The 27,526-nt window shown below is 41.6% G+C and overlaps 1 protein-coding gene across 4 annotated transcripts; it reads left to right on the top strand.

The window, feature by feature from the left end:
• Window positions 1–756: 756 nt before the first annotated feature.
• On the top strand, window positions 757–26,485 carry PTGES3 (prostaglandin E synthase 3). Of its 4 annotated transcripts, none has more exons than XM_075591420.1 (9): window positions 759–1,015; window positions 11,262–11,375; window positions 14,007–14,076; window positions 14,593–14,691; window positions 15,036–15,125; window positions 15,585–15,647; window positions 16,287–16,311; window positions 16,486–16,527; window positions 25,909–26,468. In XM_075591420.1, coding segments are annotated over exons 1-8 (483 nt in total). In that variant the 5' UTR covers window positions 759–1,013; the 3' UTR covers window positions 16,506–16,527; window positions 25,909–26,468. The 4 variants fall into 4 exon arrangements, with proteins under 4 accessions (XP_075447538.1, XP_075447536.1, XP_075447535.1 ...); XM_075591419.1 differs by lacking the exon at window positions 25,909–26,468 and adding an exon at window positions 18,130–18,214; XM_075591423.1 differs by lacking the exon at window positions 15,585–15,647 and having other exon boundaries at window positions 757–1,015; window positions 25,909–26,485.
• The last annotated feature ends 1,041 nt before the right edge of the window (window positions 26,486–27,526 follow it).

The raw sequence follows: 27,526 nt of genomic DNA, 5'->3' as shown, positions 1-27,526 counted from the left end.
GGTGTGGACAACGATCTCACCACCTCCGCAGCATGACACTGATGTGTCACAGCTATTGGCTCTGTGTTGGTGTTCCTTCTGTTAGCGGCCGCCCGGGAAACTCAGTGAGTCCAACAGTAGTTCCTCTTCTGACGTAACACCTTGAATCTCCCGACTCTACGCGTTTCGTTGTGTTCCTAAGTGGCTATGACTCCTGGGAAATTTGGAACACAAGGAAACGCAGAGAGTCGGGAGATTCAAAGTGTTACGGCAGAAGAGGAGCTATTGTTTTCGACTCACTGAGGTTCCCGGGCGGCCACCAACAGCTATTGCTAACCCCTTAACAAAATTCTTGCCACCAGTGTACTGAACAAGGGGAGAGAACCCGCTCTACCTATACTGACCCAGAGGTACTGCGACAGCACGGCACCGTCAACACCAACACCAGTGTACCACAACAAATCCTATGGGGTTTAGTCTATATCCGCAGAATCGCCAATCTGGCTGTTTTTCGGTCGATATTCTCAAAATTCACCAAAATAAGCATACCATATTTACTACACTGCCTTTAATATCTAAAGGAATAAACTCATGGGCTACAAAAGTGACTTCGAAAAATTGGACATTTATCTGCGTCAATTTAAATTGACACCTCACGCACTGAATTAATATTGACCAACAGGCCTCAGTCACGTAACCTCTCATTACAAACGGCCGTTGGCTCGAGATCTCCGTGCGCCTGCGCACACTTTTGTGTTGCCGCGAGACTGGAGCGCGCGCCGAGCCCTTTCTCCTCCCCGCCCAGAAACGTCACGTAGGCCCTAGAGTGAGCGCGAGGAACAGTCTGCTGCAGATCCCGCCGGAGAAGGAGGAGAGAGAGAGAGATCGCGCTAGCTGCCTGACCGAAAGAGAGAGGCGGAGACAGGCGCACGGACTGACACCGGCAGAGCAGGCGCGGAGGAGAGGAGCCCGCACCGACCGCGTGAGGAGAGACAGAGGGGGAAGCAGCACCGACTGACAGACCGCGCATCAACATGTGAGTTCCCCGGGACAAACAGCAGGCCCCGGGGCGTCAGCTAGAGAGGAAACTCCCGGGCTGCAGGCAGTACCGGAAATCTGAGCCGGCGGGTTTAATGCGTGAGGGGAGACCGGGGCTGGGGGAGGAATGGCTGGCGGTTCTCAGGGAGAGGGGAGACCCGGGACCCCGAGTCCTTTTCTGGCAGAGGGGCGATCACATTCCTGTGTGGTGCTGGGAGAGGGGTTAGGGCAGGTCTGTGAGCCGGTGTCTCCCTGGCCGCGGTGGGTGGAGCCGGTCTCCATGCCGGCTGTAGAAAGCGTGGCTCCGTGTTGGTTGCACCTGATGCAGACACGGGGGCTGTGCGCTCTCGCGGCGATGTTACATTGACACACACCACACACAGTCGGAGTTGTAATTAGTAGGATTAGGGGGATTAGTATTGGGGGGTAGCAGACACACCAGCCCCAGTCATGTTCTCTTGCCCACGTCCCGCACCTCGGTGGGTGGTACGGGGTTATCTCCCCATTGTGCGCCCCCCTCCCCCCAGCCATGATGACACGTGCAGGCCCCGGCAGTGGAGGAGGAGCCGGCCCATTTCCCGGGCACCTCGGCCCTCTCTCCAGAAGCTTCTGCCAGGGCAGTCACCACATGCGGCCTACTCAGCCCTCCTCCCCGTCTTTATTCCCACCTGATCCTACTTACTCGCAGGACCGGACCTGCTAATCCTTTTACCAGCGCCGCCATTCATTTCTTTGTGGCGGGGGCAGTTTATTTCGGTGTGCTGTTTAATCGCTTGTTGGATATACGTACAGCCTCCTAGTCGACAGGAAAAGTATTCTGCACCTGTATGAAACAAATTGCAAGTGCAAGCACATTTTATCCCCCACGTGCCATGTTGACTTGTCTCTTAATCCCCGATGTGTTCGTAGGTTGAAATATATTTTTGTTTGCCACCTTCAATAAAAAATGCAGGATTTGTTTTAGGCTGCCAATGCCCGTTGGGGTTGTGACCACCATGCATTGATTGTCTTCGTCCCTGTTCTATCGTCTACAGCAGGATTGGCCAACGCCAGTCAAGTGCCACCAACAGGTCAGGGTTGCAGGATATCTGGTTCAGTACAGGTGGCTGTCATAATGTCATCCTCTGCTGAAACAGGCATATTCTGAAAGCCGGACCTGTTGGCCCTCGAGGCCTGGCTTTGGCCACACTGTACAGCAATAACAGCCGAGCCCCTTTGACCAGGAGGGAACTCAGGAGGTGGTTTGGTAGATACCATTTGCCACAAAATGTGGAAGTCATGGCAGCTAGAGGGGGGGGGGGGGGGGGGAGTTATAGGGAGCATCCATAGTTATTGCAGCACTGCTCAAAATTGAATATTTGTTTGGAGGCTCCAGCATACTGCAACGTTTTCAAGTGGTGTATTGCTCCATGTTTATTTGCAAGGAAGGCTTCTGTACAATTAATACACTTTGTCATACCAAATACCAGCTTACTTGAATGTTTCCTGCCCCGTATTGTGATTTTTAAATATGCACATTACTGAGCTTTTTATTTATGGGTACTCAAACTCATCCCTGTAGCAACATTTGTTTTATGGAAACTATGTTTACACAAGCCAAAAAGTGTGTGTGTGTGTGTGTGTGTGTGTGTGTGTGTGTGTGTGTGTGTGTGTGTCCGTCCGTCCTTTTTATTAAAAATCTTGTGACACTAAAATCAGTTAAACACTAAGCTTACACACCAAGATTCATTCATTGGAATCAGAATTTTTTCGCGTTCACTATGATTTTTCATATTACACTTTTATTCGTTGTTTTATGCAAACTGCACATATTTTATAAAGCATATCGTGATTTTCTTTAGTTACAAAGGACAATATCACAACTGCTGTGTTAGGCTGCGCTTATAGTGCCCGGCAACACGACGTCGCACCAAAACAAATACATTGGATCCGTCGCATGCGTTTATCGTAAGCGCGGCAGAGCTACAAAATTTTTGGAAGCCATACAAATTTGATTTTGGGAGAGGCAGCCGCCACATGTCTACACCAATCACAGATCGCCTACTGCACTCTGCCCCCCTTTGTGACATCACTTGCCTGTTCGCCACCACCGTCGCTCTAAAGTGCAACTTTCGCCAGTGGCGACTACGACGGCTACCGTCATCGGTCGCAGGCGCTATAAATGCGGCCTTAGCTTATTTTTTGCTGCAGCCTTTTTAACATTGACTTGATATAATGCAGAAATATTATTTGTAGTGTTTTATACAGCACTGATATGTTGCAATGAGCATGCGATTTTACAAGTGCTTTGAATCCTTTGCCTACAAAAAACCATGGCTCAGGTTCTAAATTTTGGACCATTTCTTTTGTCCTACTCTGCAGTATTACAGTTAACGCCTTAATGTCTTAAACCAGTCAGTCCTGATTTTTTTTAATCTAAGATTTTTTTTTTCTTAGACCGATACCAAATCCTTTGCATTGAGATAAATGAATTAAAGTTTAATATAAAGTAGCTCAAGTGAAAATATACTTCATGAAATGTATACATTACTCATACTGGTGCGTTTGTACTTCTTTCACAGGTCTCCAAACCTGTATAATTCCATTGTTTACAACAAAAGACAGGGGAGCCTAATGCTACATCCAATTGCCAAAACATATATGGCAATACGTATAAAGTTAAATACTTCAATAATAATATTTACTTGGTTATTTAGTTAAACCCTTTGGCCAAAGCGTCGTAAGCCTGCATACCAACGTAAAGGTATAACCAAATATGCAGGACCTAACACTACACTGTGATCCTTTCCTTTTACCTCTGTATGAGGGGAAACAACCATAGTAGGTCCTGTCCATACAGCAAAATAAAACAACCTCCCAAGTTAAAAAGATGGGAGGGGTGAGCTCTGGAAGGAGGGGCCACCTACCTACAAACAACTGTTGCTAGATTGAAATTGAATTAACACACACATTCCCAGCAAGCTCAAACCCCAACACCCACTACATTATATATATATACGTACATATATATGTATATAATCTCTATCCATCACACACGTCAAAAGGGGTGCTACTGAGCGTGGCAAAAGACGGGAGCCCAATGCTACATCCAATTGACAAAACATATATGGTAATAAGTATAAAGTTAAATACTTCAATAATAATTTGTGCTCTCATTTTGCTGTATGGACAGGACCTATTATGGTTGTTCCCCTTCATACAGAGGTAAAAGGGAAGGTTCCCAGTGTAGTGTTAGGATCTGCATATTTGGTTATACCTTGACGTTGGTATGCAGGCTTATGACGCTTTGGCCAAAGGGTTTATATAATCAAGAAAAAATTATTGAAGTATTTAACTTTTATACTTATTACCATATGTTTTGTCAATTGGATGTAGCATTGGGCTCCCCTGTCTTTTGTTGTGGCGTACAAAAGTATGTGAACCTTTAGATTCAGTACACCTTGAGCAGCAGTGACTTCAACTAAGTATTTCCAGTAACTGTTGGTTCGTCTCTCGTATCGGTTTTGAGGAATTTTGTCCCATACCTCCTTTCAGAACTGCTTCAACTCTGTGATATTTGAGGGCTTGCTTGCATGGACAGCACGCTTTAGTTCAGTCCTGCCACAACATTTTAATGGGGTTTAGGTCCGGACTTTGAGTAGGTCATTCTAAAACGTGGAATTCATGGTTGTCAATGGTCAGCAAACTGTACAGTACCTGAGGCAGCAAAGCGACCCCAAACCATCACACACCCACACGCTTGCCTTTTGGGATGAGGTTCATCTGTTCGAACCAACGTTTCGTTTTTTGCCAAACATAACGTTTCTCATTCAGGCCAAAAAGTTCTACCTTTGACTCGTCTGTCCAAAGAACATTTGTTCCAGAAGTCTTGTGGATCATCTATGTGCTCTTTGGCGAACTTCAAATGGGCAACAACGTTCTTTTTAGAGAGCAGTGGATTTCTCCTGGCTACCCTTCCATGAACACCATTCTTGTTCAGTCATTCTTTTTTACGCTTTTTCTGATAGTTGAGTCGTGGACACACATTAGCCAAGGTGAGAGTGGCCTGCAGATCCTTGGATGGATGGTACCATGGGATTCTTTGTTACTTCCTGGGTGATTTACCGTTTTGTCTTAGAGAGATTTTGGTAGGACGACCGCTCCTGGGTAGAGTGACTGGTCTTGAACTTTATCAATTTGTAGACTAATCTGTCTGACAGTGGATTGGAGCCCCAAATACTTAGAGATGGTTTTGTAACCCTTTCTAGACTGTTGAGCATCAACAACGTCTTTCTAGGTCCTCAGATTTTGACCGTGGCATGACGTTTCCACAGATCTGTATAGTGAAGACCAAACTGATCTTTCTATTGAGTGGGGCTTCCCAAACTCACCCCTGAAGATAGATGTACCTATTTATTTAAACACCTTATTCTAATTATCACCTTTAATTTAGCTGATAAAAACAGTGTTTACTTTTTTACATGCCCTGGCACTTAATTACTCATTTGGACTAGAAAGTAAAGCAAATCTTAAGAGATAAGATATACAGAAACTCCATAATGGGGCGGTAAAGAAAATACAACATTTATTAAATATGCAATCAAAGGTATGACAAACCAGACAAGTGATATAAAAAAATATTTTCAAAACATAACTAGACCGTCTCCAACGTGCCAACGTCAAAAAACAATGTCAGCAAACAAGGTGTGATAAGGTAGCAAAAAGTGTCACATTAGGCTAAGGCCCCGCTCCCAGAGTCAGCGCGCCCGCACTGCAGACAGGCGGGGCGCTGACATACACAGACCGCGTAATGCGGTCTGTAGGGAGCGGGAGGTGGGCGGGAGTGGGAGGCTTGAGCGGGAGGGGGGCGTGGCTTGAGCGGAGGGACCCGCTACTCCCCCCCCCTCCACGGCTCGGGCTGCTGATTGAAGGTAAGTAAAGCAACACAGGCACATACACACAGACAGGCACACACGCAGGCACTCAGGCACACACATACACACAGACAGGCACTCGTGCTGCTTTCACTCCACACTCCTCCCCGCTTCCCGAAGCCTCTCCTCCCGAAGCCTCCCCTCCCCATTGGCTCACAGCCACACCACGTGACGCGTCAACGCTAGGGATCACCATTCTCTTGTATCCCATAGCGGCTGACGCGCCACAGCGTGTAGTAAGCTGTGCAGCCAGGGGGGACCGGCTCCGCCGGACTCCCCTGCTGGTGGGGAACTCGTGTGTGGCCGCCCGCGCCGCCGGGCGCACCGGGTCACAGGCCTACGGCTGCGGTCCCAGTAACTGCCACAGCGCACGGTGCGTGCAAGCACCGCCCCTCAATGGGGATGGGCCCAGTAGTCACCTTCACGCTGAAGGTGCAGCCGCGCCGTACTGCAAGGTTTTTTACAACTCAATGAAATTGCATTTAAACCTTGCGACGGAGGCGTGGCCACGCCCCCACCGGCGGTTAACCCAATGAGGGCGAACCAGCCGCGTGACGTGGTGGCCACGCCCCCGCAAATCCCCAGCCACGCCCCCTCCCGGCGCAAGATCCCTCTCTCCTGGAGACCGCAGATTGCGGTTAGCGCTGTGCACGCGTGTCAGTCATGACTGGGACCGCAGCCTAATAGTACAGTACCACTAGACAGAGAGAGTACCCCTAAGGGGACAGTAACTTCACATTTAAACTTAATAGAAAATCCTTACGTCCCGGAGGGGTCAATGTAAAACCTCTCCTGAAAACTGGGATGTCTGTCAACCCGGTAAAAATTGAGGCATGGGTACACCTCAAATCAGGGTAGATATAAACTCCTTGATAAAGTGCATGTTTACACGAAACGCGTAGGAGGGTGTTAAACCTCCACTTTTAGATGGATTAATAAAGAAGACTTTTTATTATCTTGGCTTGGGACCCACTTTGTCGGTGCGCTGGTTTTTTCCCTGTTTGAATTGCCTTCTGAGACCAGCATCTCCTTACCAGGCTGCACGCCTTTACAGGACATTGGCAAAGGGGATTTGTGAGGTTTGTTCATTATTGTGTGCTTATTGTGAGTCCAGGAGCAATCCCAATGAGGGCTTGACTTGGGTTAGTTCATTCTGACCCATTTCTTGCCCTTCAGGGATCATTGGCTCTTCTGGGGACTTTACCTCAAAAAAAAAAAAATTCACATACCCTCATGTCCGTTATTGCTTATTTGTCAATACAACTATACAAGGGATCAAGCGTTGAGCGCCTTTATCACTTCCATTGTTCTAGATATAAATGCATATGTTAGAATGTTGGCAAAACCAATGCAAATATGATGCATGGTAAACCCTGGTGGAACGTAGCAATTGCAGATGGATACAAATGGCTATACATTTGGTATCAAATACTGGGAAGGGATAGTAGATGCTGCTGAAAAGACAAGCCCTAATGAGCATTAATGAACAGGTGGATACATGGAAGCAAGTATCAAGAAATGTATATATTCCCATGTTATTACAGTCCACTCTTAAAGATGTATTGAAAATAAATGCTATTCAGCATAGCTCTAAATTGCAGCTCTTCCTCCCAGAGTGAGTGATGATATGTGCCAAAGATGATATAACTTGGATCTCAGATGAAATATAAGCACATTGGATGGCGGCAATGCATTTGTTTTGACACGCCGTCGCCGGCACACATGAAAGAAAAACTTTAAAAGAGAAAAAACAATGATATGGAAGATAGCATGATCCTTAAGTATATAAACTCCTGTATATGGAGATATTCAAACACTAGATTAAATCATATAAAAGATGAGAAGCTCAGATCCTCATTGAGACCCTTGGGGGCCACACAATCTAAATTAAATATCAATCTACTCATGACGTAACAATTCCGCTTCCAGGTTCCCTCCTCTATTCAGAGATACTTTCTCCCCCGAGCAAGCAGGCCTTTAGTTGAACCTGCATGTTTTTGGTGAAAATGCCTTGCTACATTAGTTGGTTTTCACGCCCGTGCTAGGTCTTTATTAGCATTACAAATATTACAGGCGTGTCGAGGATACGTGCTTTAAGTTCCCTAGAGGTCATGCCTACATATAGCAAATTGCATGGGAAGATAAGTGCATATATTACCCCTTTAGTGTGGCAGTTGAAAGATTCCCTCACTTTAAACTCTGCTCCTGCTGCTGTTCAAATGTTTTTTTTGTTTAGAAATTAACCCAGAGCATTTACAATTTTCAAAGGGATATGTGCCGTTGGAGGGATTTGTCCTAACCACTGTTTTATTAAAGTGGCTATGGACGAGTTGGTCTCGCAAATTTGTGGCCCTTTGGGCTGTCGTCACCCTAGGTCCTATATAATTTGAGAGACTTGTTTCATTTTGTAAAAAGTAATTCATTACTCATTGTCTAATTCAGGGGGACGCAAACTGGGGGGCACAAGAATTTCATGGGGGGGGAGGCAGCGGTTACAGAGGTAAATTAAATGCCGGAGGAGGCGTGAGGCCTCTGTAATATCTCCTGTTGGCTCTTCAGTGATGCGTCACCATGGCAACGCGTGTCAAATGACGCTGCAGGGTGACGACGCGTGACCCGCGGTGTCATTTGATGCCGGCTCCTCATGAAAGCTGGGGCTGCCAGGCAGGGGGCACAGCTCGCAAACTTTGCGCACCCCTGGTCTAATTCATACATCATTTTGTTTTAAAAGACATGGAATTACTTAATATATAAACCCTATTTGATATTTTTATGAAAAGACTGGTTTTGATGTAACAAGGTTAACACACACACGCACACACTACCTCAATTTTTGTGTGTGTGTGTGTGTGTGTGTGTGTGTGTGTGTGTTTTTAATGCCTTCTGGGCCTCCATTATTGCCAATACGAGAGAAATTCTGACTTGAAGATCCTATCTGGATATGTATAAATCTATTTTGTCTCATCTTATCAATCACTTTTTATTGTATATATTGTTGAAATAAGTAGGTTGTCACAACTGCAATTGTTAATGCAAACACCCCATGTCACTATACAAATGAAGTGTACAGCATATTGTCTGTGTCTTAACTTTTTTGTCTTTTGTTTACTTCCAACAGCCTAGTAATGTTTTTTTATTTATTTTGTGCACTTCTCCCATTTGCCACTGACATTGAATTTGGTGTCATTCACACATTTAGTCATGGTATCTTGGTTACATTTGTAGGCTGTAGCTTGGTAAATTTCAATCAACATTTCATTCAAAATACTTTTAAAAATAAAAAATGCATTAGATCAGGGGTGCGTAAACTGGGGGTGCAGGATTTTTTGGGGGGCAGTTGGAGAGGCCCCGCTCTCTTCCCCCAAGGTCTCTGTAACCTACTCACCGGGACTCAGCACCCTCCTTGTACCACGTCAAATGCCGTCGCGTTGCAATGGCAACAGGGTCATGTGCCGTCACCCGCGTCATCATTTGACGCCAGTAAAAAGTAAGGGGGGGTGCGAGCACCTGGGGGAGCGGGGGGGGGGGCGCAGCTCCAACAGTTTGCGCTCCCCTGCATTAGATAATACTGCTTTTCTCTTGTAAGCTCCTTGTATTGCTATAGCAACGATTTAGGACGCTACACCACTTCTTTTTAACTAGGCAGCCATATTGCGTGCCCTGGGGGCCAGATCTTTGCTGATCGGCTGCTTGGGTAATTGCATTGCCGGAAAGGCATGACACCGCTGCATCTGCTAAAGAAAATAAAAAAAATTAGGCAAGAGGAAATGCCTGTTGCGTGCCCTGGGACGTAGCTAATAGGTCATGGGTTCTGGCACCCTGAGTGCCCCATGAAGTACTACCCACCCCCAAATGCTTGTCTTCAGGGAAATCATGTGAATGCTCAATATCTGAAGTGATGGCGGACGGAAGGGGGGTGGCTCCTCCCCTTCTGTCATATGTGACGGATACATCACGTGACTACTTCGGAGAACGAACACGTGATTGCGAGTGCTGGGGCCAAGCACTTCACTCAAAGGGTTAAAATGTGACAACTTTCCTATTCATCTGAAGTCATTACAAGCAATGTCGAGCTGGTTTAATTACAGCAACCCTTGTTTTGGGATATTACTACTGCTTTGTATATATGCCTGTTTTTGTTTCCAGAAATAAAACGTGCATAGATGGTTAAAATAGTTTCTGTGGAATTACATTATCAAGTACTGCACATTTCTGAGTACATTTAGGATATTCAAATCACATCACTTCTGACTAAGCACACTCCTAAAGGTTAGAGACAGTAGTGAGATGAAAAACTAACTGCAGATTTTCCTACTTTTCATAAATACTGTGTAGAAGTATTTTGCCTGCAAATGATCTTCCCTTTACCTTCAAGCATTCAAGACGGCCTAATTATGTAGCCACTAATGGCAATAAGTAATGAGGTGTGTGTGTGTGTGTGTCTACATTTATTGAAGGGTGTCTGCAAATCCCTCAGTGATAGGTTCAACGGCCTGTCACTCACCGAGGGACAGCCAGTTAGGCCGTGATTATACTAGAAATCGTCGCCATGCTACGCCGCATGGCTGGAAAACCAAATAGCTGAAAACCGATGAAGGTTTACATACCAGTGCGCCGCCTGGAGCTGCAGGGCGTCAGTCTCCTGAAGAGATTTTCCAAATTGTTTTTGACGGTCGCGTCGACGGTTCAGCCTATGAGGGCCAACCGCTCACGGCCACGCCTCCTCTGCATCTCTTCTCTCCTGTCTCTGGTATGATCAAGATGCCGCTCAGCGGCAGCGCAGGGTAACGTCACTGGATCGCGTTGCTGCTTGGCGGCATCTGATATAATAAAGGCCTTAGGATGCACATTCCTCCCCCTCTGTTAAATTAAGCAGTCTCTCACTAACCCAAGAATTTTAATGACAGGTGACCGGTGTTAATGTCCTAACTAATGTAGGCAGCACATCTCTCCCCCGCTGATAGGCTGAACGCCTTGTTACTCGCCCAGAGACAGCCTGTGATCTACCATTCCGTTTCAAACTAAAGCTATTTCCTATACGATTGGCTGCATCAGTGACCATCAATAAGTCACAAGGCCAAACGTTTGATAAAATATGCCTTTACCTACTTACGCCTGTTTAGTCCTGGACAATTATGTTGCTCTTTCAAGAGTCCGATCTTTTGGTTCACTTAGTGTAGTGTTGAAAAAGAACCCAGAAATTGACAATTATATATTTTTAAATCAAAGATTTATCTAAAGACAAGTTAAAAAAGTGTTCTTTTGAAAGTTAATGACTGATTTGATCCTATTGTTTGTGCTTAAATGCCATGACTTTTTTTTCCCTTATAGGCAGCCAGCATCTGCAAAGTGGTACGACAGAAGGGATTATGTCTTCATTGAATTCTGCGTAGAAGACAGTAAAGAAGTGAAAATAAACTTTGAAAAAAACAAACTAACTTTCACGTAAGTGAATATAACATGGCTCAAACAATATGGTCCAACTACATCAGAACTGTCTCTTGCAGGAATGTTTTACAAAACGTATGTGACGTTGATGTTATTTAACGTAGTTTTTAAAAAATAAATCGATAGCTGAAATGTACATTTGTCTCATTAAAGGTGCAGCCCATTTTAGGACTATATTGAGCTTTAGTGGAATAATTAATAGGTAGTCTAATAGATTAGAGATGCCCTTAAAGAGCTGCCCATGCAATGACGTAACTGGTATGTGTTAGTGTGACTTTTTAGTCTGGAAATACTACATCAGGCAGCACTCGGGGTTTAAAGGAGAATTGTATCTTCCGACACAAATTGAGATTTTGGCAGAAAATTACAAATTTATCATGCTACTTTGTAGTGCGTTTTCTCACTAGTCAAAGTAGTTCCAGAGGCAATTCTTCATTTCAGGACTTGAGCAAATTTGATAGTTGTATATACAATTAGGGGGTTCCTGAAGATTTGACTGAAGCCAATGCTGATCACAAGACCACCCAAAGAAAAAACCAAGTAGGCAGCATTATGGTTGTAACCTTGCATACCGAAATGTCTGCTAATGTAACCGATGCTTTGCCTCCAGAGCCACAGAACAATCAGATCCGAAAATGTCACGAAGGCCCCATGCACAGCAACTCTAGATCTGCTTTTGGAATGGCATTATGACCTAGATTGATTTCTATTACGGGGTTTTGTTTAAACGTATTTAACCCTTTCAGTGCCCTGGGATGTAGTGACCACGTCACGCTTAGTCTTGTTTTTGCTGGGTTAGATCACATCCTGTGTTCCCATGGAGCACAGGACACAATCTAATCAGTGAGGAGGCGGGGGATCCTTCTGCTTCCTCCAAAATGGCTGTTGTGGTCATGTGACTGCTATTGAAAGCTGTCAAATGACCACGCTGTGCTGACGATAGAACTCGGGCACCACAACCCCTGCGGCACTCAAAGGATTAAATGATATTCTGGAGCAAAACTGCACGTCATGCACTTGGTTCCCCTCTAGCCTAGGAGATATTTTACGTGTTCGTCCAGCAACATTCCCCATAGTTATTGTATTGTCGTCATTATGATACATGGTATGTCGATGTCATTGGCTCACAGGCAGTATGACGCAGTTACTATAATGTTCAAATAAAACATTGTATGCTGGGGACTCACTCATGCTGCTATTTTTATTCTTTTAATCTTTCTGTTGTTGGGACCTCCTGGTTCTGGAGCATTGAGCTTTGCGGTTCCTGGATGTCGGTGGACCACAGATCACCATGGGGTTGCTGCTTTCATTGGCATCAGTTTATAATGCCACCAATCGGTGTAAACTGCTTCCTAAAACCGTGTAAACATCCTTTGTCACGCGAGACCAGGCAATTGACACCTTTTTACCAGGATCATGTATTGAGCAAAACAAGTTAATGAAATAAATTGTACATTTAATCACAAGAAAAGGCATACACAATGATACACAAACTACAGCAAAAAGACACACTTACGTGGGAATTGGGGTAACAACCTAGACTCTCCTAGGTGCAGGGAATCCTCACCCTAATAACCAGTGCAAAAACGGGACAGAAAATATTCCAGGTAGCTTTCGCTGAAGCAGCCCTTTCTTGCTGGAGATTTGAAACTGGAAACTGAGGACTGGATAACTATCTGATGGGCGTAGGGTTGTTTTAATACTTCTGAGTTTCATTCAAAAAATACTATAGTCCAATCCAAAGCGTGAGAAATTTCTCCGCAGCCACTCGGAGCAGGGCTCATCTGGCTGATGATGTCAGAGGCAGGGGGCGTGTTGAGCTAGGTTGAAAGAAACAGGTGGGTGAGAAATATGAATCGGCCAATGGGAAATGTGCCCACCAGCAGCATCTCCCCCCCCCCCCCCAGCTAAACCATTGTCGACTCCACTAAGTCTGGTGGGGCAAATGGAAATGCAAAGAGTGTCCATAGATCCCAGGACGTGGATACTTGAGTCATCCCTCCCTGTACAAATGGTCTTGACACCTCAGACATCCTCTGGTGTTTTCATCTCCAGATGTCTTGCCAGACCTACTGGCATCAGTTGGTAGCCCCAGTGTCCTGTCAGAGCATTGGTTCTGAAAGTCCCAGCTCATTTCTTTATTAGTGAGCCTGGTTACCTCTTCACCGTCCCACCCTTAAAGTAAAACTTTTATTTATTTTCATTCAGTTAAACGGGTAGCTTTTGTCGGTCAGTTGAATTGAAGCTGATCAGCTACTTATAGTATGTTTGTGTGACGAATGTGGCATCATAATTACTATACAAATAATGATCAAAACAAAGATCGTAATTCACATCTAGTTTTGAGGATTGACAACCACCTCATCACTAAGCTACCTTTTAAAGATGATAAAAACCAAAAATGTTTACCATGGAAATGTTAAGCTTGAACAAGTAATTTGAAATCCTGTTTTGTTCTTTTAAGATGGTGTCAATCGTGTCTTAACCTATTAAATATGCAACTGTCTTAGGTTCAGTTTTGTCATTGGAAGTATTGTCCCTTTAACTTGCCTGATCGCATTATAAAAGTTTGACTGGTTATCATTTGTTTTTCATTTGTAGTTGATTTCAATGTTGTTTTTCTCACAGTTGTCTTGGAGGACCTGATAGTCTTAAACATTTAAATGAAGTTGAACTTTTTCAGTCTATTGATCCCAATGTAAGTACTGTTCTTTATTTTATTGTCTGTTTCCTTTTTCCTTAAATGTTATATGTACACACATAAAATGGCCGCACTCTGCATGGTAGAAGTAGTAAAGTTAATACAAACGGATGAGATTAGCAGCACTTGGTACCCAAATACAGTGTAAAAGTATTTATTGAACCATACCCAATATGGAATGTTGTACTATAATGCCATTTTGAATTTGTGTTGGCTAATACAATCCTTCAAATGTATTATTAGCAGGAGTTATGCAAGCTCTGCTTAAATAATTGATGAGGGTTTTTGCAAAATGAAGACATTTTAGATTTGTAATTCAGACAGACATTGTTTGTCATCATAACTCTATGCCTAGGACACACTTGAAAACGAGAGGTATCTCTCAATGTATAACTTCTTGGTAAAACATTTTATAAATGTTTCCCGTAGTGTATATTTTAGTTAATTTGCTACATGTTTTGAATCTGTCTCGCCCAAATCGGATTAAATACTGAATGGTCGCACTTTTTTCAGGGATCCAAAAATAAAAGGACAGACAGATCTGTTTTGTGTTGTTTACGAAAAGGAGAATCTGGCATTTCATGGCCACGGGTGACAAAAGAAAAAGCAAAGGTATTTCCTGACATTCTCAAATTCATTGATATAGGGTGTAGGTGGGTGTAAAATAACATTTGGGAGGAGGGAGGTGTCTGATTCTTGTAACCAGGGCCAAATAAGCAGTTTCCATGTGATTTGGGGTAGCCCCTTAATCTTGTGCCAACAATGTCAAACTTGGTTGTTTAATTCTCTTGGCTAATGAGTCATTGTACCGACTTCTTTTAAAAAAAAAAACTTTTATACACTGTTATGAATGAAAGCAAAACTTGTATTTGTTCAATACTGTTAAACTGCTCGTTTGCGATCTTATATAATCATTTTGATGGCTGACAATTGAGATTCATTATCTTTTCTTCCAGCCCACCTGGCTTAGTGTGGATTTTAACAACTGGAAAGATTGGGAAGATGATTCAGACGAAGACCTGTCAAATTTTGATCGCTTCTCTGAGGTGACTTTGCATTTGTTTAAAGCAGCAGCCCCCCACATATGAGATTTTTTTTATTTTATTTTCCCTGAATTGAGGGTTACTCTAGAAGCCATGAAAACCCCCCGATTGTGGAGAAATTTGCCTTTTTTAATTTGCCTTTACTGTACTTTACTGTACCATCTTATAAAGCAAGATGATTGCCGTGTCACTCAAAGTCACAAAACAATGACGTTTCTGTTGGCCTAAGTGCCGTAGACTACCCTGCTGACTTTTGATATGAAGGTAAATTTTGCAGGAACCAGGCCAGTCCTCAGAGATGAGAACGGGGGCCCCACTGTTTCCAATTCAGAGTGACATGGTTTCTTTATTATTTAAAAAAAAAAAATTCAGTACCGGTCTCTAAGATTAATTGATGCGTCGCTGGGGTACGTTCTTTACTATTTGTATCTGTAATTGTTCTTCTGATTTTGTTTTCTACAGATGATGAACAACATGGGGGGAGATGAGGATGTAGATTTACCAGAAGTAGATGGGGCAGAGGATGTAAGTTCTTATCAGGATCTTCCCTAACTGGTCATCCTGAAGTAATCTGACACCCTTTTAGCTACTGTAACATTAAACCTAGAAGTGTAGATGGGTAGAGGCATCATAACCTCAGTCTTCCCAGCTCCTCTGTTCTTTCATTGCATTTCCAAATTGCTCTATTTGGGCAACTGTCATACTTTATGTTCTATTTATTTTCTTGTGAACAAGTTGCTGTAGTGGTTGGTTGGATGTCTGTTGGGGAACAATTTGTAATGCATTAGGTTAATGTGTAGCAGCTCTTAAGTTTATGGCATTTAAATTGAAATCTTGTGTGTATTGCCACTAATGGCAGCAATAAGAGTTTTTTGTTTAATGGAAAGCCTTGTTGCAGGTTATTCTTGTATCCAAGGGGAAAATACTCACAAGCAAGTATGGCCCTTCTCCATTAATTGTCGAGCTTTTTTTGAAGCCACTTATGCTAGGAAGTTTTGCAGCAGCTAACTTTGAATCGTTTTAATATAATACACCTGACATTTATAAAATAAAAAAAATTACGATCCAAGTAGTATTCCAGGCACATGAATGATTGGTAAGAATAGCATGCTGTAATTTGGAATCCTTCCTTTTTTTAAATTTTTAATTTCTTTCTGATTTCAGGACTCCCCAGACAGCGATGATGAAAGTAAGTGATTGCAACATGTTACATTTTCCCAGTGGTCATATAGTTTGGGATCTGTGAATAAAACATGTGAAATGGCTCTCTACACATAGGTAATAAATATATAAAGCACCTTTTGACAAATCAGACATAAGCTTGCTCTAAACTGTTTTGTTTTTTGTTTATTTTGTTTTCCAGAAATGCCTGACCTTGAATAAGAAGACACCTGGCGTTATGGGGGTAGGGAATGGGAGGGAAGGGTGTAAAGAAAAATAATTAAACACACTTAGCAACAATTGCCAATACCCAAGCTGTAAATACAGTTTCTGAGTCCTTCCAGTCAGCCTTGTTCGTCTGTTATCACGGAATGGCTTTCATTGGGGGTTGGAGATTACAATTGTACAGGGCATCCTTAAACCCTTTACCGCCACAGTTCTACAAAGGTACACCTTCCCCATGATGTGACATGTAACACAATCTGTAAAAAAAAAATGTCTAGCTTGATGTCATATATGGCTGTAATAGACCTGCAAGGAATTGGTTTACATTTGAATTTTCTGTGCAGACCTTCAGAGGAATTATCTTTAGTATACTCGATATTCTACCTGAGTTGGCACAATAGTATAGCGATATAGAAAAATAGCAAGAGATGTGGATAAAGCCTAAGCAAAATATGCTTACCTAACCATTTCCCTGAGACAACTGATATACATATGAATAAGATCACAAACTGTGCAAGGTTTCCTTCTGAAGCCTAGGATTCAGAATATATATTTTGATAAACAAAACTATCGGTTTGAGAGAAAACAAAGGGCAAACCCAACACACATAAAAAGAAAACAAGCAATGCGTATGTTTTGTGAAGAAATACTTCTTGTTTCTGTGTACTTTCATTAAAAACTATTTGGATGGGCCTGTAAAGTATAGCAAATACACTTTCTGCAGGTAATTCCATCAGAAATTGGGTTAAAATAGTAAACATCTTGAGTGAATGTAAAAGGGAGTGCAACATATATATTTTTTTTAATATATATATATATATGGTGAAATTAGTTTCAGGTGCCCACTTTTTCTCAGAATCTTTCAAAGACTTGACTCATCTGGTAAATTTTCTAACTAAATGCAGTGCCAGAGTTCCCTCTCCTGTTAAAAAAAACTTCTTCTATTTGCCTCGAGAATATATAGATTAATTTGTGTGTTGCTGTAAAAATATTAAAGGCATTGTCATTTTGAAACAAATGAGATGACCTTTAACATTTTCTCTCGGACAAGCACAGCATCGCTAGCACTAGGTTTTAGTTTGTTTGCCTCCCCACATTTTTTCCCATATAGCCCAAAAGGGAAGCCTTGATAGGCTATTGTAATTATCAACATAATTTCGAGAGGCATCTGCACAATATTGTCAGCCCACTTCTGGGTGTTCCCTCAATGCATTGTAAATTCCCACTAGCAGCATAAGAGGTTAAACCGATATTTGTAGAGTGCCCTATTCTAATAATAGCCATATGTGACATCAACAACTATTCTGCATATTTTAACCCTTTTACTGCTACAAAGGCTCTGATAGGGTTAATTTCTTTAATACACTCATGGACACTAAGTGGTGGTGGTGAGAAGAGATGACTTCTCACCCCTTCCTATCCCTGTAAAGCCTGTACAATTGATCCAGTTTGACCCTTTTACATCTCCATCTTTGGAAGTGTAGCAGCTGTTCATTGTTTCTCTCGTCAACCTGTACATTTAGACCAAATTGTATTTGCACTGTCACAATATATATTAAAAAGGAAAGAGTAACAATGTTAATACACTATTCAGTTTTTGTTTTGTTTTCTTTTTGATCAGGTGAAGAAGCCTAAAGTTGTGTTCGCAGTGGTGGGGATTTTTTTTAAAAATTGTCTGCATTATTTCTAATAAACTGTTGAGACTTCATGATTTTTTTTTTTGGTATGGGTTGTAAAAGTGGTTTTGTTTGATTTTTAGGTTATAGGGTAGCTAAATTTGCATCAGGTAGAAGACTGTAAAGGAGTTGGTGTAACTGACGTAATAGACTAGATGAGGAAACTATGCACAAATACAATTCAGCAGTAGAACTGTTGCGTGATACAACTCGTGATAAATGTGTATTAAAGGGAACCTTATCTGAGAAAGCAAAATAATTCAGATTACTGTGAGGCACCATATTATTAATGGTGTTGCTAAAATGTGTATGAAGGCCGAATACACTGTTGAATCCTACATGAGTATTCTTGGATTTATTTGCTATGTTTGATCCTGTAACTTGTCACACATCTAGCATACTATAAGCATGAGAAAGTACTGTAAGTTTACATTTTAGATTTCCTGGTGGATGTTTTGATAGTCACCTAATTCGTAGCACACTTGTGTTGTGCTAGTTCATACAGAATACAGGCTGCACCAGAGATACTTAGATTAGTATCTAATCTGTCTTCAAACTTTATCCAATTTGTATAAACAGAAATATGTAAATGCATGCACTCTTCAAATCAAAGCATATTTGGGGTCAGACTTCTCAAGTGCTGGTGTGTGGGTTATCACTCCCAATCTGTCAACACTCATTCTGTGGGAGTTAACATGTATTTGTTGCCCTCACCCGTACCTCTGCTTGATGAACCTGCCCTGTAGTCTTTCTGGTCGGTTACCTTTTTATTAGTGGGTACACCTGCTGGTATCTCTTGTTGGATCAAGCTAAAGACCAGAATTTGATGTTGGGAACGATCATTAGAGCAATATATACTGCAGGCAAATAGGTTAAAATAAAGAATGAGATTATAAGGTTAGTGGTTTCCCTTACTATACGAAGAGTTAAATACACACACACCCTTCTTGCAACAATTCAAAAGAATTGTTCTTAGATTAAACCGGCACAAAATATTGAGTTGAATAAAATGTTTTGTCCTCTGAGCACTTTGTCTTCTTTTCTGTCATTTTAAATATTGTTCCTATAGTGGGAACGGATAATGTTACAGGCTCCTACTTCAGTCAACACTGACCTTCTTCCACATCCTTATTTTATTGAATTTAGTGAGACATGGGTATTAATGATCATTCAACTTCCATTTTGGTAAAGAAGAGTTTTTATTCCTTGTGATCGTAATAGGGTTTCAGTGGGTTTGTTGTTCATTAATAAAACAAAAGTACTCTGATGTTCTCTTCTGTAGTACTCGTCATCAAATATAGATGAGTCACAGAGAAGCTGGCCTTTGAAGGGCTTGAAATATTACTAATTGAGAATTTTGTGATCTTCTGTGACTGAAGATGTTTGAAACAATTCTAAAATACGTGTGTTTAAAAAAAAAATATATATATATATATATATATATATTATGTGAATGAGTTTAATTGAGCAGTTTGTTTCAATTGTGGCACCAAGATCCAAACGTAGCCCAGGGAATGGACTCTGGGTTAAACTAGTAATCAATTCCCCCCCCACCCAACAGACTGGGAAAAGGATGAAGGTTTGCATAGACACCCTGTCTACGACCAAAGTGCACAAATGTTGATTGCATTATTAATAGGCACCTTAAAAACATTAGAATATTTTCAAATGTTCTGAAGGTAAGGTTTCAACAATGCAAGGTTTTTACAGATGGAGAAGATCTAAAAATGTAATAGCTCGCCAAGATAAATAATTGAAAAAGAAAGCAAGCAGATTTTGACCATAGAGTCCAGCTAATCATTCATTAATCAAATACGTATATTCAGTACTAATACAGTAAGGGGAATACCACGATAGACAAATAGGTTAAACCACGGGCCTGGAAGGTGTATGTAATTCTCAACCTTTTGCCCTCCCCAAATCTTTATCAATTATGTGAAGACAAAACTGGTCACAATTTTGTGTCATCAGATGCTATGTAAATATAATGCCTTTTTTTTTTTTAAATTATTATATGGAGAACACATCAGTATGTTTCCACAGTGATGAACAAAACCCTAATTATATTCTAATAGCGCTTAACCTAATAATGCCTGTATAGCGAATGTACCTAATGTGCTGGGATGCATGAATGAGTTAATAGTTTTGTCGAACTATTCCCTAGAGTTCTATGGCTTAAAAATAAATTAAAGCAATCAAAACCCCATCATGTTATTTCCAAATAGGAGACCAACTAATCCTGATAGGGAGTGCTGGATTACTAATGGATATTGGAAATACAACTAAATACTCTGATATAAAATGTACATTCAATTCTTAAGAAATATGGCAGACTGGGCACTAAGACAGACAGGTCTTCAAAAATCTGTCACATAAAGATAATAAAAAACACAGTTAAAGTCCCTGGGGCAATAAAAACTGCAATAACAGTCCATTAAAAGTGGTATAGAAAGTCAGTCCTGTTTTTCACAATGGTACTAATGGTGGTTCTTGCAGATGCCGGTTTCCAAGAAAAGAAAGAAAAAAAAACACCATTGCGCAGTGTCCCCTGATGTTTTCACGCACACTTCACAAAGACAATTGCCTACTTTAATAAATTTAGTAGGTGTCAAAGGCAGGGGAAATTATATCTTTAATCGCCTCCTCTGGGTTTGGTGATCCAAGACTGCTGTGCCTTTCGATCCTCACGATCTTCCGCAGTCCCCAAAACGATGTATTACCTAAGAAATTATAAAAAGTAAATGCTACAATACTATTTAAAACATTTAAATAGTGCATACATCCTAAATCACAGTTGGCGTGTATATTATGGTGTATGACACGAAATGCTGTCCATGGCTTGAGCCCTCTGAGCGATGCTCGGCAGCAGGGGTTGGCACTCCGTTCATCTCTCGGCCGCGACTCTACGTCTCCCCCGATAACTTCACTGCTTTGCGTCCAACTCTGGTTTGCTGATCCTCTGTGACGGCGTTTCAGCCTCACAGACACCCCGAACTTCCGCCCAGCGTGCAGATACAAAGTAACTCTGACTGTCTTAGTCCCTGCTGAAATGAGTTGGTGGTTCCTATCGCAGCTGCGCATGCGCTCTGCTGCTTGCGAGCAGGGAAAGAACTGATCAGCACTACAGCTGAGATGTGCCTTGCGTGATGACGTAAATGGGCAACAGTGGTCTTGATGAAGCACTTGAGTGCTAAACGTGTAGAGGTTGTCACACAAGGTGTGTCTCGGCTGTAGTGCCGATCAGCTGTTCTTTCCCTGTTCACAAGCAGCAGGGTGGTTGAATTTGAGACTGAATTGGTTGGTAGAAAGAATGGCGAAATGGAAAGGGACCAGGAGGATTACTCTAACAATAGAGTGGACTCCTTGAGATCGCAAAAAACTGCCACCATTAAGGAACCATCTGGTCCACCTCCTTATAAATATAAGAATGGTAAAATTACACCAAAATACAAAAAGTTTGCTCCATCCAGGATTGATGAATTTGCTTCCAGGCCTATAATAGAGAACCTTTTATCCTGTTTGGACAACGATGGGCTGATACACCCAGTGATCCATGCTGTGAACGGTTAGAACTGGTTCTTCGTTCTGATTGCTTGGGTGCCAAACCCAAGTATGCCAAGAAACAGGATTGTGATATCATCATTTTTTAGGGAAGGGAACAACCAGTTACCCCTCCAGGGAACAACATTGGGTTCCTCATCAGGAACAGAGCCCATCCTGTTTCACCCTTCCATTACCGTCAAGGAAAAGAGGAGGGCATGTGGAAGATGAAATAGAGCAGGGAGAACAATACAAGAAAAGAACGCATCAGGATTGAGGGCACTTATGCCACCTGAATCCAAAGGTATTTTCAATATTTCCTCCCATGTTCTATCCCCTGATCAGAGATGTATAGAACGCCAGTGCATCAGAAGAACAAGTCCTTGTAATTATAACGTCTGCTATTGAAAAACTCCCAATGTACTGTGTATGTACAATAAAGTTGCCCTAATAGGGTTAGGGGACTAGTACTTAATGCCACTGGCACCACTAATAATTAGTACAAACAAAGTCCCATATAGTGAAAATAATAGGGTATGGCAACCCATAGAAAAGACTCACTTTTTGTTCCAGTAGTTTCCCACAGCAGGTAAATGAATGGCGTGCAATCCACCAGATGATGCAGCAGGAACACGTAGAAAAACGGCAGTGCACTGCCAAGAAGACCAGGAGGAGGCTCACGGTTGCAACAGCAAAAATGTTAAATGCATAAAAAAGATTGGACTAAATGTCGCCCCTAGCCACAGCAATGGTCCACCAACGCGTTTCGGGCTCTACCCTTTCTCAAGCCTTGAGAAAGGGCATAGAGCCCGAAACGTGTTGGTGGACCATTGCTGTGGCTAGGGGGGACATTTAGTCCAATCTTTTTTATGCATTAAACATTTTTGCTGTTGCAACCGTCAGCCGCCTCCTGGTCTTCTTGGCAGTTCACTGCCGTTTTTCTACCTATCCCCTGATCAGGTTCATGTTTTGAATAGAGGTTTATCTTTTTGCCCCAATGCCGTTTCCGATTCATTTGAATTACTTGTTGACCTCAACCGTTTTATATGGAAACTGACACAGAAGAGGCACTTTTTAATGAAAAATGATGGTAATACACCTATTCCGGTTTTTGATGCCTGTGATCATGACCATTTGGAAGACCTTACATCCTTATGTTTGGAGTCTAATGTCAGTATGGGCTCCCAGGGAATAATTTCTCCCCAAGTTGTGAATGTATCTGGAATCTCTCATCTCATCGTTCATTCTCCTTTAAGATCTAAATCACACTTTTTTCCATACCACTCCAAGGGGAATTTTATTGACACATTTTATACTTTGGTCAATAGTGACCTTCAAAAACTGTAAAGATCAGTCTTGTTAACCCTTTAAGAAAAAATCTATCCCGAGGTGAAGAAGAAGCATTTGGGGAATTAAAGAAACAGGAAGACCTCATCATTTGACAGGCTGACAAGGGGGGCAGTATTGTTTTACAGGATAGAGCTGTATATATTAGTGAAGCAATTCGCCTCCTGTCAGATGAAATGTCCTATATCAAGATTGGTTCTGACCCCACTAGACAATATCAGGCGGTTCTACATTCTGTGTTAAAAGAGGCTCAGACCAAGTGCATTTTAACTCACTGAATTTAGATTTTTGTATATCGCATTTCCCAAGGTGCCTATTTTTTTTTATCACTTACCCACGGTGCACAAATCCCTTATAAACCCTCCTGGAAGAACTATTGTATCTAGGACGGGGTCGATGACGTCCAATCTGTCCCAGTATGTGGATCATTACCTCCAGGTATATGTCACCTCCTTGAGGTCACAGATTAGAGACAGCCTGCATGTCATCGATTCCGCCTCAGAGACAAAGTGGAAACCTTCCTATCTTTTGGCCACTTGTGACGTTCAGTCACTGTATACTTGTATAGATCATAACAAGGGTCTGACAGCGGTTAAACACTTTAGATGGTGATATTGGGATGTCTCACATTCACAACACATTCAATCTTTCAATGATAGAATTTATTTTAACTCACAATTATGTTTTATTTCAATCATAATATTACCTTCAGATCTGTGGAACGGCCATGGGGACAAGGTTCGCCCCAAGTTATGCCAATCTATTCATGGGTTTCTGGGAGGAAAGCCAGGTCTGGACCGGAAACCCACTTGGGGTGGGCCTGGTCTATTATGGTTGTTTCATAGATGATATTCTTATTATTTGGGACACTGATTTTGGTGATATTAAATAATTATTTCAACATTTTGCCACAAATGCATTTGGTCTTACATTTTCGCATATAGTGGATCCTACAAATATTGTCTATTTGGACTTGCTCCTTAAAGTTGACTCAAAGAATGAAATCAAGACACATGTATATTAAAGAGATAGCAACCAACAGCTACCTCCATGCTAAGAGTAATCGTCATCGAAGTTGGCTGAAGAATATTCCCTTCAGCCAATTTAGTAGTCTTAGACGAAATTGCTCCACTGATCTATATTTTGTTACCCAATCAAGTCTTTTAAAGGAGAAATGTTTACATAAAGGCTTTGAGACTTCTCTTATTGAAGAGTCAATTATAACGGCAGCAAGTATGGATAGAGCTAAACTACTTCAATCCTCTAATGAAAAATATCTTGCAAAGATTAAGAGGAATAAATCATGTTTGGACGATCGGACAGTTTTTTCTACAAAATTCAGTCAATCGCATAGATTGGTTGAAACCATTATGAAATGGCATTGGGACATTCTTACACATGATTTGTCATGATAATATCATGATATTAGGTATTTTAATACCTTTGGTGCTTAAGGAGTTAATGATGTACAATCTGAGTTTAAAAATACAATATATATTGGGTTTATGACAAGCCTAGGCTTGTCACGGGTGGATGCTGTGCTTCAAACAGAACTAAATGGGTGGGTTATCCTGTATAGCTCACTTAAAAGGGCCAAATGGGTTGTATATTTCTAATAGAGTCGCGATAAGGGCAGTGTCTAGAGACTTGGGGATACAATGTGGCCCCTGTGATAAGTTTCTATAAACATGGTCTGTTTAGAGCAGCTTCAAAGCATTCTTTTGGGGGGGTATTTGGTTGGCCATGGGGCGTGTCTGAGAGCGTATCAAACCAAGAGTGAATTTATTAAAAATGTGAATATCTTGTGATGTCATCACCTGTGCATAATAAAAGTAACAAATCTGTAACCGTGTCCCTGAAAGGCACGTTCTTTCACCACACACTCACTGTACGGTTAATAGATTATAAGGAACAGATATTGATTTACACTTGTCGCGTCTGCAGTGAGTGCCTGAATGTATTGATGTGTCTCACGTGTGTGTAAGATACTCTTATCCATAGATCAACACATAAAACTAGGCATGGTAAGTGGTTCGACCTGCCATAAAAATAATTCATGTATTTTTAAGGCAACCTGCAGCTCAAATTAACCTCTGATGTGCCAGATTGATTAAAATACTTAATACCTCAAAAATTATCGTGACCGCTATTTGTGGAGGACGTTCTATTATCCCTAACTGACTCAAAGACCTTGATATCAGAACCAGTCAAAGAAATAGACACTTTTGGGGCTGCATCTAATTTTAAGACTAATGGATCCAAATTTGATGCCCTTGGCTTGCACCTTCAATCTGATTTGCTAAGTAAATTTAAAACAAAAACAATACATACACAGTCTTAGCCAGCTCAAAACCCAAACACACTGCATTATATATATATATATATATATATATATATATATATATATATATATATACACAGTGTTCGACAAACCTATACATTTGCTCGCCCCGGGCGAGTGGATTTAACCCCCGGGCGAGTAAATATTTGCCCAAGCAGCACACGTTTGGTACTAGGTGGCGAGTAGATTTTTTTGTGTGGCGAGTAGATTTTTTGGTGATTTGTCAACCACTGTATATATATATGTATATTTGTGATTGTCAATTGGAGTGCTGCTTGGATAGTGACCTAATGTATATACAACAATAGACAAAGAAGCCCCAATGCTATATCCAGTATGACAAATTATTGCGTTAATTACTATCTGTTTTTTCTCTGTTTGTTCTTCTCATAAGTATGGGTCATGTAGTTAAATCCTTTGGCCAAAACAGCATACATGTTACACATCCCATGCTGTTGGCTATAGTGTTGATTTGTTTCCTCTTCTTTCCATGCAGTGGAAGAACTACAGGGGACAGTGTGGCATTGGTAGTGTAGGACCTGCTGAGAAGATCTACCTTGACATGCGTGCAGACTTGAAATGTTTTTCTGATCTCTGAAGACAGCATCATCCGAGCAGTTCCTGCGTATCACCCTGAACTGTCTGAATTGGATGTTGTCGAACTACTGACGGTGATGACAGTGGGAATTCAATAAATAGTTGTTCGAATCAACTTTAAAAAAAAAAAAGTTTTTGTCTTGAGTACACAATCTTCGACATAGATAGTTAAATCCAAAAAGTCAATCTCTTTTTGACTCCATTTGAAGGTGAACACCAAATTCTAATTACCAGTATTATTATTAATGTACTGTAGGAAAGTGTTGAGATCTAGCTTGCACCCTTTCCAGATGAACAAGCAGAAGATTCTGCGAAATGCGTTGCTCTCATCTGCGTGGATCTTTGACACGTGACGGCCACCGTAGCTCTCTGGTTGAGCTGCGTTCCAGCACTCAATACCGGACACGGTAGCGGGGATCCATCTGTGACGCAGTGATCCGTGATTCTACTGTCGCCGCCGGGGAAACGTTTTTATGCGAGATCTTTAATACTTTTGTGCAATAAATCTATCTGCCTTTCCTAAAAATACGAATATTCTGTGCATATTGTCTGGTACTGTGGGACTTCCCTTGTGACTGGGATAACTTACATCATTAACATACTGAAGCTACCAGCTGCAGACCCCAGGGAAACTGAGGACTCCGCGGTCAGAGGAATACTTTAAAGATACCATTTAGGACTTCCTTGCTTACACATAGTAGTATTACTATTATTATTATCACTATCACCTGATTCATATCACCGTTGCTTTTACAGCATCTGTGTGTTCATCTCACTATCTGTGATTGTTTCATGTCTCATATCTAGCTGATTGATCATTGTTTTTTATTCTATATTGTGCTCCCCTTATCTCTTCTACAAAACAGCTATTAGCCACATTTGGCTAATAAGGATCTGGGGCATTAGTCTACAGTGGGGGGGGGGGGTCAATGGCATAGCAATGCTTTACTAGCCACCAAGGTGGGCAACAGGGTTAGGTAGTGTATTGTTTTAAAATGGGCTCACCCCTCTAGTGCCTGTGGTATATCTTGATAACCACAGGCATCAAACAGGTTAATGTTATTTTTATCATAGGCTTGTGTAATAATAGTTATTACAGAAACATATGATAGAAATATGATTGCGATGCTGAGTCATTAACGCATTATAAACGGCCGCGTTAATTCCCACATCGTGATTTTGGCAGAATATCGCATCCGCTAAATTATTACTGCAATTTTAATGTATCCCGACTTCAAATTGCAGTAATAACACTCTGAATTATTTTTTTTTAGTGAGTGCGATATTATTTCCACTTTAACAAAGTTTTATGTATCTGGCCTTAAATGTGAGTTACCAGCGGTGCCTCTTGGAGATGTGTGCCATTCACATCCAAAGATCCAATGCACACAAAATTTAGAAAAACAGGGAAACACTTTTATTTTATATAAGGCCAATGTTTCGATCCAGAAAGGAGCTTCCCCAGGGTAACAAAAAAATGATTTATTTGATGAAGGGACCCTTTATGTGGTTTGCTT

Source organism: Ascaphus truei, chromosome 3, assembly GCF_040206685.1.
Source record: "Ascaphus truei isolate aAscTru1 chromosome 3, aAscTru1.hap1, whole genome shotgun sequence".
NCBI classification, from domain to species: domain Eukaryota; kingdom Metazoa; phylum Chordata; class Amphibia; order Anura; family Ascaphidae; genus Ascaphus; species Ascaphus truei.
This window is presented reverse-complemented; position numbering and strand designations above follow the sequence as displayed.